This window comes from Hydra vulgaris, chromosome 07 (assembly GCF_038396675.1).
Source record: "Hydra vulgaris chromosome 07, alternate assembly HydraT2T_AEP".
NCBI classification, from domain to species: domain Eukaryota; kingdom Metazoa; phylum Cnidaria; class Hydrozoa; order Anthoathecata; family Hydridae; genus Hydra; species Hydra vulgaris.
In genome coordinates, this window is record NC_088926.1 from 35,217,299 (window position 1) to 35,232,500 (window position 15,202).

General features: G+C 28.0%; 1 protein-coding gene across 2 annotated transcripts in view; it reads right to left on the reverse strand.

The window, feature by feature from the left end:
* Positions 1-15,202, reverse strand: part of LOC100202128 (DEP domain-containing protein 1A) — a 60,779-nt gene that overhangs the window by 22,585 nt on the left and 22,992 nt on the right. For both annotated transcript variants that reach the window (XM_065801717.1, XM_065801715.1), the window contains 2 exons: positions 3,855-3,952; positions 3,590-3,643 (listed from right to left, as the gene is read on the reverse strand). In XM_065801717.1, coding sequence (XP_065657789.1) covers positions 3,590-3,643; positions 3,855-3,952 — 152 coding nt within the window. The remainder of the gene's footprint in view (positions 1-3,589; positions 3,644-3,854; positions 3,953-15,202) is intronic.

The following is a 15,202-nucleotide window of genomic DNA, read 5'->3' on the forward strand; positions in this document are numbered from 1 at the left end:
AACTGTTTGGATGAGTTGATCAGAGCTACCTAAAACACAAACAATAATGTGACAGTTAATAATTTTGGCTTAAATATTTAAATAATAAAAATCATAATATAAAATTGTCAAAAAGGAATAATAATATAACTATCTATAAAAATGGTTAGTTGGTTTTACTTTCTAAAGATGTAATTTATATTTCACAGTTTAACATCTAGATTATTATTATTATTATTATTATTATTATTATTATTATTATTATTATTATTATATAGACATTCTAGATTTAGTGAAATAATGCCTCCAAGTCCAAAGTGGCTAAAGTACATGCTATCTAAACTTTAGACTAAGGGCCTAATTCAGCACCTGCCTTAATATACTTTTATTTTCAATCATGGCCTGTTAATAATCAATTATATAGAGGCTATGAGTATGACGCCTATGAGTCAAGTATGAGTATGATTGTTGCAGTTTGGTACTACTAGTCTAGTAATGATGTGCCAGTACACTATTAATAAGTAGTAGTCTACTTACTACTAAGCCTACTAGATCTAGTAAGTGTACTACTACTGTTAGTGAACAGTTATAATTGTAATAATAGAACTAGACTCTACTCCTCTAGTCTACTCTGACTCTACTAAAGTACTATCTAGCCTCCTCACTAGACTAGGTCTAGGGAACTAGAACGGCTAGATTATGTTGTAGGGCATATAATTTAATATTGTGATAATTATTAATCAATTCAATATAATAATATTCTTCAACATACCTTCTTCAAAATCATCCTCTTCATCAAGGAGCTTTAATACTTCTTGAGCATTGCGAAAAAATTTAATGTTTTTTTTTGGTGGCCATCTTGTTTTGTAATATGTCCGGCAAAAACGAAACAAACCAAATAGTCCAAAAACGAAACAAACCAAGTAATAATAAAATTAGGTCATATTTTGATGACCAAACACATATTTTTTTGATTTTCTTTCAACTAAGGATTAATTCAATGAAGTAAAGTATTTTCATATGAGATATTATTATAAATTTATGCAAAGTTGTAATTATTTGCAGTAATAACTCATTTTGTCTTATTACGAAAAAGATTGAGTATACTGGTTTATTTACTTTGCAAGCAAAGAGTTTTTTTTTAGATCATTAAAGTAATTCTAATTCCTTCAATGATATAAAAGAAATAGCTACAAAATAAAAGTGAAAGTACATTTATGCAAAACAATATATAGTTGTCAGGGAACAAATGTTGTATGTCCAATACTACATTTGTGCTCTGTTGATTTTGCTAAAATCAAGATATTACACTTGTGTTTTGTGTTATATCTAATGATGGATATCACTTGTGGACATACTACAAATGTCCTCTACAAGCTTATGTTACTGCCAATAAGAATATAGTAAAACATTGATTTCATAAAAATGTGGACATACTACGTTTGTGCTTTATACAGTTGATATATATAAACAAAAGAAAAAATTTCTGTTGTAATAACTATGTAGTTATCACACAGTTTACTGTTTTATCTTATGTGAAAAACAAAAATAAAAATAATAACTTTTTCAGAAATGTCTCTTTTCATATTCTTTTTGATTTTAATAATAATAGTAAACAAAAAAAAATACAAGATCCCTATCAATCCTGTTAATTAACCCAAAGTCTTAACATATGGCTCCTTATGTGGCCTCAACAATGCACACCAAAAGTATTAACAAAGACACCATCCATGCGTAACATGGCACTGTTAATACTCTGATAATTTGCAGTTGTTAATGAAATCACCCTCTCTGAGAGATACCACAGAGTTTGGGAAACTTTACTACCAGTCAGCCTCAGAACCATTAAACTGAGTTTTCAAGCTTTACTCTCATTAGGAGGTAACAGGAAAAGTTGCATAGCCACTATCAAAGAGATGCAAGCAAAAATCTCCTTGATAGAAGAGACAATCCAGCATTCATCATCCCAGGCTGGAAATGTGATACAGGTTTTCATCTAAGCCAGCCTAATAGATGAAGAAGGGGTTTGAGGCTGGTTAGCAGAATTATTCTGTTTACCCCTTAAGTCTTTGAAATGAGAAAAAATGAGGTCAGCAATAATTTGCCGACCTCAATCTTTTTGAGGTTGTCATCAGATCTGCAAAAATGATTTGATACAAAGGTCTTACAATAAAACCTAGAAACAAGGTCGGCAATTTTTTGCCAACCTCAAACACTTTAAGATCAGCAGTTAGGTTGGCATTGCCGAATGCCGACCCTAATTCCAAGGGCTATGTGCTTATATAAAAAGAAAGTATTTTTAATCTGAAATATCTAAAATATTTAAAAATTTATTTTGATTTCAGACACTGCCACTAAAAACATTACCTTTAATTTCTTTTGCAATTTTGTCTCACTGAATCTGTTCACATTAAGTCTAAGTAAAGTTTTTTTAATTTTGAATTAATCTTATCATTTTTATATTAATTACTATCAAAAAATTTTCAGATTACTTTTGATAAAAATTAGCTTGAAAGTATTAAAGCGCCAATTCTGCGCGCCAATTTTTAAATCACAAATTCTGCCCATTTATTGAAAAGTCGAGGAGGGTTATAACTATTTTGTTAAACGTCTAATCTGAGAAATAGCTTACAAATTAAATTAATGCTCTAAATCTTTTTACAGAACAAAATTTTTTTAGATATTGTAAAAATTTTAGTGGAACCCTCTTTGTAAAACTTAAAAAAAAAAAGAAGCAAGAAGCGGTATAACCACCTTAGAACATCTGTGATATATATTTTTATGTTTATCTTGTCCCGAAGGCCAGGAGGGCCACTACATTTGAGGAGGCTTTTTTTTCTGGTTACTACCCTCTCTACTATTCAACTTAAGAAACACGAACCTTGATGAGCAAGGTTAATTCAAAACAACATGAAACTAAATACAGACACAATTATGGTTTTGATAAATTGAATCAGTGGGCACAAGAGGTGTTTTTAGACATTTAACAAACATTTACACATGTTAAAACGTATTTTGACATTCTCTGAACTTTATGTCAGCTTTATTTTCATATAGCATTATGAGTTATATTAACAACATTAAAATCAACACAAATTTTTATTAAAAATAACTCTTTTGCAATATATAACAATTACAATGAATTGATTTTTTTCAAACTATTGTGAAAATATGCATTTCATGCCTTGAAAGTATAAAATTAAAAAGAACAACACAACAAAAGTCATTTAGTAAGTGTTTACTATTGAACTTTGCAACACTAAAACATTTAACCAAGTAGAATACCTGATGCTTATTTTTTATTAAAAAAATTGATCAAACTCTTCTTATTTTTATAATGGAGTGTAAGACAAAACCATATTTATGATGTTGCTTTTTAAAAAAAACTTAAACCAACCCAAAATTAAAATTTAAATATGTTTTAAAGTGTTTTTTTTTCTAAAAAAATAAATGATTTTGAGTTTAATTATAATCCTGTTTTATAAAAGCTGTTTTAATAAAACTAACAAATATGTAATAAAAAACATTTCTGATCTTAAATTTGAGTCAAGGCCAAGTAATTAACATTGAAAAATATTTCATAATATTTTAAATAAATACAAAAACATACAGTTAATAAGACAAGATATTGCTGATTGCAACCATGCAGGGGTATCTTTTGCATCTAATATCAAAAAATATTTGTAAATATAGAAAAATCTATATATAAGTATTATAAGCACCAGGGAAATGAATTGAATTAATAATAAATTTTTACCTTAAATGTAATATACAACTTTTTTCTAATAATTAAAATTTAATCAAAAAATCTAAACAAAGATGTAAAAATAGTAAAAATGACAAATATTTTTAACTAGTAGTTTAAAAAAAAATACCATTTTTTGCTTCAACATTTCGGATGATTGAACCACCAGATATAGAATTTTCATCAAGATAACCTGATAATTTTTCTACTTGCAACAGTTTTCTTAGGCTATCATAGAAAAATATATTTATATTAATTGTTTTTATGAGAGTCACCACTTAATAGGTATTGAAAATTGACAGTTTCAAATTTCTGTCAAGAAAAACCACTGTATACATATAAACATATATATATATATATATATATATATATATATAATATATATATATATATATATATATATATATATATATATATATACATACATAAATACACACACACACATATATATATATATATGTATACATATATATATATATGTATGTATATATATGTACGTGTGTATATATATATATGCAGGGCTTGTGATGAAGTGAGCGCAATCGCGCTACGCTCGTAAAACGCACCCGTAAACGGTCTTTTCAAACGTTCTAGGCGCAATAAACAACGCGCGTTCAGCTTATAACGAGCGTATAAAATAACGCTCGTCCAATAGTTCGGGATTATTTTTTTATTTTCATAAAATATTTAAAAAAGATTTTTTATTAAAGATGTTCTGTTATCAAAGCACTGATATAAAATATAAAAAGCACAACGTCGTTTTCTTTTGCACTAACGTAATGAATGAGCAGTTTAAAGTCGTTATAATCGCTAATTTCAATAATGGAATGTGCACGTGGAAACACAATGTGAATACAAAAATGCGCAAATAAAATAAGAATAGAAAGTTAGAAAACCATTATAAGAAAATTGAAACTGCAGAGTATTTTTAATCTTGTGAAAATATCAAGTAAGATTTATTTGATTTATTGTTTGTAATATTCCACAACCGTTTATAATAAAAATAAATATTAATAATAGAGTAATTTTTAAAATTAGTTTTTGTTCATAGTATAGGTTTTTTATTAACATTTTTATTATTTTTTTATTATTTATTGCAACTCAAATTTAAAACGATTCTGTTGTTTAGAATGTTCGCAATCAAGGACATTCGAAAAGGAAACAAAGTAATGTCGTCAATATTTATTAAATGGAAAGTTATTATTCTTATTTATTAATATTTCAAATTATTCTTGTGTTATTTTTTTAAGATAAAAAAACGTAATTTAAAAAAGAAATTTTAGAAAAAAATTAAATAATTAATTTGAATAAAAAATATCAAGAAATATAAAAACCATTAACTGTTAATTAAGTTTACTGCGTAACATTTTAAAATACATATATCAAAACAACGAAGCAAAACTAAGTCACTAAATTATACTTCAATACTTAAATCAATAAGAAGTTGCGTTTTTGTTTGATATTATTTTTTTATAACATAAATAGTTAAAAATAAAGTCGCGACTGACAATATACAAGAAGTTTGGAAGTAAAAATATCTACTTCGTTGAAGTAGTTTCATGAGTGTGATACTAATTCAAACATTTTTTGACAAAAAGAATTATGTAACAAATAAAAAAAGAAATATAAAATAAAAAGCTTTTTATGAGCATCGCCTTCAGCAATTTTCACGGTTGCGCTCGCCAACGTTATCTCGAGCGCATTTAATCACGCTCGATGAAAACATATTCTAATTTAACGAGCGCGATATAACACGCTTGACGATTTTCTTCATCACAAGCCCTGTATATGCATATATATGTATGTATGTGATGTATTTTATATGGGTAATATATATGTATATAATATATATGTATGTAATGTATATAATATATACATATTTAATGTATATAATATATATACATATATATATATATATATATATATATATATATATATACATATATATATTTATACATAATAGAGGAAATTCAATCACTTATTGTTAGACAGAAATTACCCAAAAATTAGTTTATACTATGAAAAACAGACTGCATGAGGTAATAAAAGCTCTTGGTGGAAACACAAGATATTAAAACACTAGCAAATTGAGTTTGCATAACAATTTTATTTGATTTTTGTAAAGTGGATGAAAACTTTTTTGGCGCAATAAACAGGCATTGTGTAGTTTAAAATGTGATATTTAATTTTCTATTTTTTATTTTGTAAAATCTTTTTTTACAATATTTCTTGAATGGTTAACTTATATCATTTAGTTGAAATTTTGCTTATATCTTTGTTCAATAAAAAGTTATCGCGTCTGAAAAATGAACAGGACAGGTGGATGAAAACTTTTTTGACACAGTGTGTGTGTGTATATATATATATATATATATATATATATATATATATATATATATATATATATATATATATATATATATATATACATATATATATATACATATATATATATATATATATATATATATACATATATATATATATATATATATATATATATATATATATATATATATATATATATATATATATATATATATATATATATATATATATACAGCTGCGGACAAAACTACGTGAACGATTGCAAATAGTTTTTTTTAATGAAATTTTCAATGTCTTAAAATAAGTTTATAGTTTAATACTATATATGGTTGGATAGAGCGTTTTTTGCTCTATAAGACTGTGTAAAGTGTATTCTCTAATAATTTGTTTAAAATTAAACATATCTAAATGTTCAAAAAGCATCAAATATTTTGCGCGACAAAACCACGTGAACGATTATACAAACTTAAAAGAATAATTTTACTAACATCAACAAATAATAGATTCTAAAAAAAAAAAACATTAATATTTAGTTGCATAGCCTTTAGAATCGATAACGGCCTTGCACCGTCTTGGCATAGATTCTACAAGAGTTTCTAGTAACTGTTTTGGTAATGCCTCCCATTCATACTGTACGGCTCGAAAAAGTTCATCCGGTTTTTGAAATTTGCGACCTCCCAAGCGTCGCTCAACTTCAATCCATAAATTTTCGATTGGATTTAAGTCGGGAGATTGGGCAGGCCACTTCAAAACCGTTATGCTATTATTTATGAATCAATTTTTTACAGTCAAAGCTGTATGTTTAGGGTCATTATCATGTTGATAAACCCAATTGTGAGGCATTTTTTCTAAAGCGTGTGGCAACATTTGATTAGATAATATTTCCCTGTACTGTAGTTGGTCCATTATACCGTTTACACGGTACAACGGACCAATTCCAGCCCAGGAGAAACACCCCCAAACCATTATATTGCCACCCCCAAATTTTACAGTTCCTATTGTATACTCTTTTGCAAACCTTTTACCTACTGGACGCCTAACATAACCTCGACCGTCGCTGCAAACCATGTTAAATTCACTTTCATCCGACCACAAAACTGTTTTCCAATTTTCAACCGTCCAGTTTAAGTGATCTTTAGCGAACTGTAGGCGATCTTTGACGTGCCTGGGCTTAAGGAATGGTTTCTTTGCAGGTCTGCGCCCATAAAGACCTCCTTTGTTTAAACGCCTTTGAATCGTTCGTGTGCTTACGTTTTCCATGCCTGTTTGCAGATGAATTTCAGGGGCTGTCAAATGTGGATTCTCAAGAGATTTTCGCACAATTTTTCGATCAGTACTAAAAAATAAAATGTTAAACATTAAAATTAACATTAACATTAATATTATTAAGATTAAATATTTAAAAAAATAAAATTAAAGGAATATTACCGCTTATCCGTAATACGTGGACGACCACCTTTCTTAACGATCTTTTTGCTCTTTTCTCGGTGTATAATTTTATGTATTCCACCTTTTGACATCTTCACATGAGCTGCAATTTGCCCAATAGACCATTTTTCTTCTTTGCGCAAACGCAAAACCAAGCTTTCAATTTTTGAATCAGTTTGACGAACCATTATAGTTTAATTTTTTTAATTTTTTGATGTTAAACAGAATAATCTTGAGAAATTTAAATGATTGTAAGTTCTTAGAATACCAAAACCACATGAACGATTTTTAAAAGCACTGATTTCGATGTGAATATAATATAATTTGCATCAAAAATGACGCTTTTATAAATCGTTCACGTGGTTTTGTCGCTCAAAACTTTCGAAATTATTTTAACGTTTATACATGTATGATTTTATACGTATTATTAAAGAATACACTTTACACAATCTTATAGAGCAAAAAACGCTCTATCCAATCATATATAGTATTAGAGAAAAAACTTTTTTTAAGGTGTTGAAACTTTTGTTTCAAAAAAACTATCTGCAATCGTTCACGTAGTTTTGTCCGCAACTCTATATATATATATATATATATATATATATATATATATATATATATATATATATATATATATATATATATATATATATATATATTAGGTAACCAAAAAAGTTCGTGTGGTTCTTGGTAATTGAATTGTTTTTAGCATTTTTTACAACACCCACATCGCACAAGGCAAGTAGCTTTGTTGCGTAATAGAACGCGTGTGTCACGCGCAGTTGCTGCATATATAGTGTAGGCTTGTAACGAGCTTACAGGAAAGGTTTTGTGCAAAGAAAGGATGGCAACCCAACCAATGATTATTCGATCTTGCTTACTTTACGAGTTCAAACTTGGAAGGAATGCAACACAAGCGGCCAAAAACATCTGCACAGCATTTGGAGAAGGTACAGTAAGTGAACGCACAGCACAGAAGTGGTTTCAGCGATTCTCTTCGGGAGATGAGTCCATCGAAGACCTGCCGCGTTCTGGACGCCCATTGTTGGTTGATGAGGTTGATGAGGATGAACTGAAGGACGCTGTCGAGTCTGACTCCAGCCAAACTTGCTGAGAACTTGCAGTGAGGTTTGCTGTGAGTGTTGAAACCATCCGCCTGCATCTGCATGTGATTGGGAAAGCGTGGAAACTGAGTCGGTGGGTTCCGCACAAATTGTCGATCGACAACAAGAAGCAACGGCTTACGATCTGCACATCACTCTTATGACCCCATCCCAAAGACACCCAAGCCCAATCTCCACGAGCGGAAGGTTTTGCTCTGCATTTGGTGGACAACAGCTGGTGTGGTGCATTACGAGCTGCTCCCAACAGGCCAAACCATTACTGGACTGGTCTACTCAGCACAGCTGCAACGAGTTCACGACCTGTTGCTTGTAAAGCAGCCTGCACTGGTGCACAGGAGAGGAGTTCTGCTTCTCCACAACAACGCGAGACCGCACACCGCTCGCGTGACTCAGGACAAGCTCCAAAGCCTTGTTTGGGAGAGTTTGCCTCATCCACCATACTCGCCAGACCTCTCCCCTACTGATTTCCATTTTTTCCTTTCCCTGGGAAATCATTTAAAAGGACAGCAGTTCCGAGACCAGGACGCGGTTGAAATGGAGTTGAAAGCTTTTATAGAGTCAAAGGACCGAGAATTTTTTAGAAGTGGAATAAATAAGCTTGTTTTATGTTGGGAAAAGGTTTTAGATGCTAATGGTGACTATTTTGATGAATAAATGTACTTACTTTTGTCGTTTTGTGTGTTTTTATTATATACGGAAAAACCGCACGAACTTTTTTGGTTACCTGATATATATACATACATATATATATATATATATATATATATATATATATATATATATATATATATATATATATATATATATATAAACACACACACACACACACACACACACATATATACATAAATAGGCTACTATAGACGAGGAGGCTACTGTGGTTATAACCCTCTCTCAACTCTATAACTTCGAAACATGAACCTTGACAAACAAGGCAGCTGCGCGGAGTAACAAGTTGAGCGCGTTACTACATGGGACAAGTTGGGGATCAAAGCTAGTTCATTTATAACTAATTTAGTTTTAAATGAATTAGCTAGCTCCACATTGCAAGACATACTCTTTCCACAAACAGACAAATACTGTATACCGTGGCATTTTTTAATGCCACGGTATACAGTATTTGTCGGTATACAGTATACGGTATACAGTATTTATATACTTGCAATGTGGAGCTAGCTAATTCATTTAAAACTAAATTAGTTATAAATGATATCTTACTCTGATTTACATAGATTTTTACATATTCTTCTAAATTTTCTTTATTTTCTTTTACTCTACTTTTGTAGATTTAGCAACTTTGTTACAAATGTCCTTTGTTTTCTTACCATTTTTAATGCCCTACAAAATGGATAGTCTATCTTTTAACCAAATTGAACGTCTTTTTTTCTTTTAATTCATATTTTATGGTTGACTTTTGAAAAAAAAATATTAATTAATCAATTTATTAATTAACAGAAACTAACAGAACTCAAGTAACTATTCTATTTAACAGAAATTCACTTCAATAATGGCAGCACAAAACACAAACATATTCCAATAACAGAATTTTTTACAATTTGAGGTTATGTTATTGTGAAAAGCTGGTTTTATTTCTGAATAAGCCTAAACTTAACTCAAATATTTAGCTTTAAAAATAAGTTGCTTATATAGAATAGTTGAACTACAAAAAGTTGCTTGTATAGAGGTTGCTTATAAAAAATGTTACTTATAGAGAGGTTGCTTATATAGAGTCGTGTAGGTTTATTATATAATTAAGGAAAGTAATTATATGATTTATGGATTCAAACTATATAAGAAGATATGTTTAAAATCATGAAATGTAAATGTAATGTCAAATGTAAGAAAAATTTTCTGCCAGATGTTTCTTTTCTTGATACTTTTATTTTGAAAAATTTACAAAATGCTTTTAGTGCTTATTTTCATCTATATCAAAATACTCTATTAGACTTTGAGTTACATTGCTCATTGTTGATATATTTCTTATTTAATTTTATATAATTTCTAACTATATTCTTAAAATATAGTTCAGTTATAAAGTATAGTTAGAATCTTAGATTTTAGAAATAAAATTAAATAAAAAATAAATCAACAATGAGTAAAAACTAAGCATTAAGCAAATAAGCAAGCATTAAAATTTACCATTAACATTTGAAAAAAAATTCCTAATTTACCTAATAGTAAAAAAAAAAAAAAAAATTCAAATTTAGGGCTGTTGCCGATGCATCGACCTGTACCAATCTGCAATCGGTGCACCCCTAATATATATATATATATATATATATATATATATATATATATATATATATATATATATATATATATATATATTATATATATATATATATATATATACACATACATACATATATACATATACACACACATATAGTTCATTCCTGATAACTCAAACCACCAAAGGACCAAGGAAAATGGTTCAAGTTAACTAATGTTCTACTAAAGCGAATTTCCATTAAGTCAAGCTATGGCTGAAATGAGATATTAGTTTGAATGAAGATGATTTTTCTTTATTCAATACTAAACTATAAATATCAAATACACACCCTTATAATAATAAAAACATAAAAAAATGTTTCAGTAAAAGAAGTTTTTACACATTACATTTTATATACATGTTGTACACTCAAAAGATAATATTGAAAAAGTGTAGCAACACAATAACTTCCTTATCATTTGATGATAAAATTGTGCCTAAAATTGCATTATTTTATGTATGATAACAATCTATTCTATTCAGATCTAATTACAACAAAAAAAAAAAATAGAAAAATTAGGTTACTGTTGTTTACATCTTTTATGGAATGATTTCTAAAGAAAATTTAATCAAGTTATTATAACTTCTTTATTTGCCATACAAAAAGTCTGAGTTACTGAAGGAATTTGTTGTAAGGGGATGAAAAAATGGTTCAACTTAACAAAGGTCGAGTTATCCAAGGTTCGACTTAACTGGAGGACTTTAATAGTAATCAGTTAAACAATTTGAAGGGACCAAATGAAACAGCTTGAGATAACAAAAGTTCAAGTTAATCGCAGTTCAATTTATTAGGAATTAACTGTGTGTGTATATATATACATATATATCAGTAAAAAATTACCGACCTTACACTTTTTATGTTGCATTGGCGAATGCAGACCGTAGTTCTAACAATAATTATAAGGGCTCTCTCTATTAGAGGTGTGCCAGGTACCCGGCAAAAGTTTTTGTTGTTCTAGGTACCTGGTAATTTCTGGAGTTGCTAGCTAATTTTTGGAGGTGTCTGGCTTTTCCTGAAAAAGCTAGGTAAATTTTTTAAATGCTTGGGAATTCTGAAAGTTGATGGGTACTTGTAATTTACGTATGCTTGCCGAGTAATTGGAAATTACCTGATATTGGTACACTGCAGGGTTTTCCAGGTAACCAACACCTCTTTTTGTGTCTCTAGGTTGCCAGACACCTTCAAAAATAAAAAAGCACCTCCAAAATTACCAGGCACTTCCAATAATTGCAAGAAAAACCAGTACATCTAAAAAAGTCGCCGGGTACCTGGTATGTTTCTTAGATATATTCATATATATATATATATATATATATATATATATATATATATACATATATATATATATATATATATATATATATATATATATATATATATATATATATATATACATACATATATATATATATATATATATATATATATATATATATATATATATATATATATATATATATATATATATATATATATATATATATATATATACAGGCTTGGCCAGGAAGGCAGGCAATTTCAAGTCTTTATATGATTACACAAATAATAATTTGTTTTGATGATTTATCCACGGTTTTTAACAGATGTGCTGAAATAATTACTTTTTAATTATGTTGAAAATAAATAACTTCAACACGTTTTTATATTAGCAAAACGCTTTTAAATAAAGTAGCTGATGATTTTAATTAAAGTATCATTGAAAGTTATATAAATTTTTATTTATACTATTTAATTAAATAAGACTTTTTTTATAAGTAAAAAAAAAAAAAAATTAAATTTTATAAGCAACAACTTTAAACAGCGAAGGTCTCTTCATTAAACTTTATATCATAATCATTAGAGTTTTTGTTGAGAAGAAAAAAAAAGACAAACTTTTTTGAAAGCCATTTGAATCAAATAATTTTGATCTTTACTTACGTTTTTTATATTATCGAAATGCATTTAAATAGTGTAACAAATCATTGCTAATGATTTTTTATTATAAATGTTAAATGTATACATTAATGAATCATATATATTTGTTTACATTAATGAATCATATATATTTGTTTACATTAATGAATCATATATATTTGTTTATTCATATAAGCATTTATTTTTTATTATAAATGTTTTTAAATAAAAAAAATTATTTCAATTTTTTAAATATACGATTCAATTATTATATATATATATATATATATATATATATATATATATATATATATATATATATGTATATATATATATATATATATATATATATATATATATATATATATATATATATACATATATATATATATATATATATATATATATACATATATATATACATATATATATTCTTTTCCGAGTATTTCCTGTATATATTCCGTATATATTCTGTATATTTCCTGTATATATTCTGAGTATCTCCTGCATATATATATATATATTTCCGTTCCGAGTTTGATCCCCACCATGTCCCTGGTAATACTGCGCTCAACTCGTTTCTCCACGCAGCAGCAATGTTTGTCAAGGTTCCTGTTTAAGAGTTATAGAGTTGAGTGAGGGTCATACCACTGCAAGTCAGGCTATATGTCAGTCAATGTATGAAGCCCTTGACAGAAGGCTATTTCAGTGTGACATCAGAGTCCTCACCTAAACAAGTAATTTAAGTTTTATATATATATACATATATATATATACATATATATATATACATATATATATATATATATATATATATATATATATATATATATATATATATATATATATATATATATATATATATATATACAGGCTTGGTCAGGAAGCGGGAGCGATCCCTCTTGATTACTGACCACAGAAGTAATATTTAGTTGCGAAAAACTGGCCAGGTTTTGTAGTTGTTTTGAGAACATTTAAGTTTATGTATGTCCGTAAAAAAAAAATTTTTGTTTTACGGACACACATAGAAACAAACATAAACCTAAATGTTCTTAAAACATCTTGGTGCGGAAGAATAAAAAGAATATTTGCTAACACTAAAAACCTGCCAAACCTACGAATAAACTAATTCTATTAGTTCAAAAAATACGCTGACTAAGCAAAATAAAGTTCTAGAGCAGTGATGTACTATTTAGCTCTGGATGAATCAACAATCTGGATGTTCAAGATAAATCTCAAATGGCAGTATTTGTAAGGTATGTAACATCAGATGTAATAGTGAAAGAAGAATTACTAGATTTGGTTAAGTTAAAAGATACAACTCGTGGAGTTGATATAAAGGAAGCTCTTGAAACGATTCTAGTTAAAGCCAATGCACCTATCAACAAACTTGTTAGTGTTGCTACAGATGGTGCACCAGCGATGGTTGGCAAACATATTGGACTTATATATGATATATTATATATAATTATATAGAATTATATATAATAGTTTATTAAAAAGTGATCCTAAGTATACTTCATTCCACTTCATTCCAGTTCATTCCAGTTCATTGTTTGATTCATCGAGAACATTTAGTAGCAAAACATTTTAATTTTTCAATCGTTCTAAAATCAGTGTCAGAAATTGTAAATTATATTCGATCAAATGCTAAAAATCACAGACAGTTTAAAAACTTTATTCATGAATTGGATCTTGCTGACAAACAAAATGACTTATCATTTTACTGTGCTGTACGGTGGCTTTCAAGTAGTGATGCTTTATTTAAGTTAATAGAATTATTAGAACCAATCAAATCTTTTTTGATTGAAAAGAAAAAGACTTGAAATTCTTGATGATATGAATTTTTTGCAAGATCTTTTGTTTTTGACTGATATAATGCAACATTTACAAAGTCTGAATTTGTCTCTTCAGGGAAAAGAAAAAATTATATCTGATCTTGCTCAAACTGTTTTTGGTTTTCAAAAACCTTTAATCATTTTCCTCAAATGAAAAAGATGATTATTTCTAATCCTTTAATTCAGTATGATGATCATAAGATTGAATCATACAGGGAAAAATTACAGAATTTACTAGAAGACTTTAAAAAAATGTTTATAGATTTGCATGCACTTAAATCATCTTTAGGATTTATATTAAATTCTTTTTTTAATTGATATTATTAGTGATGGTTGTCCAATTCCATCAAACATGGTTGAAGAAGTATCTTAATTTGAAACAGAACTATTAGATCTCCAAGAAGATCAAAATCTTGTGATGCTGCATAAAACACTAACTTTATTGGAATTTTGTAAGATAGTGCCTGAGGTTAAGTATCCCTTACTAAGAAAAATTAGTATAAAGTTTATTTTAATTTTTGGTTCAACATACACATGTGAATCTTTATTTTTAACTATGAAATTTGTCAAATCAAAGTATCGTGCAAATCTCAT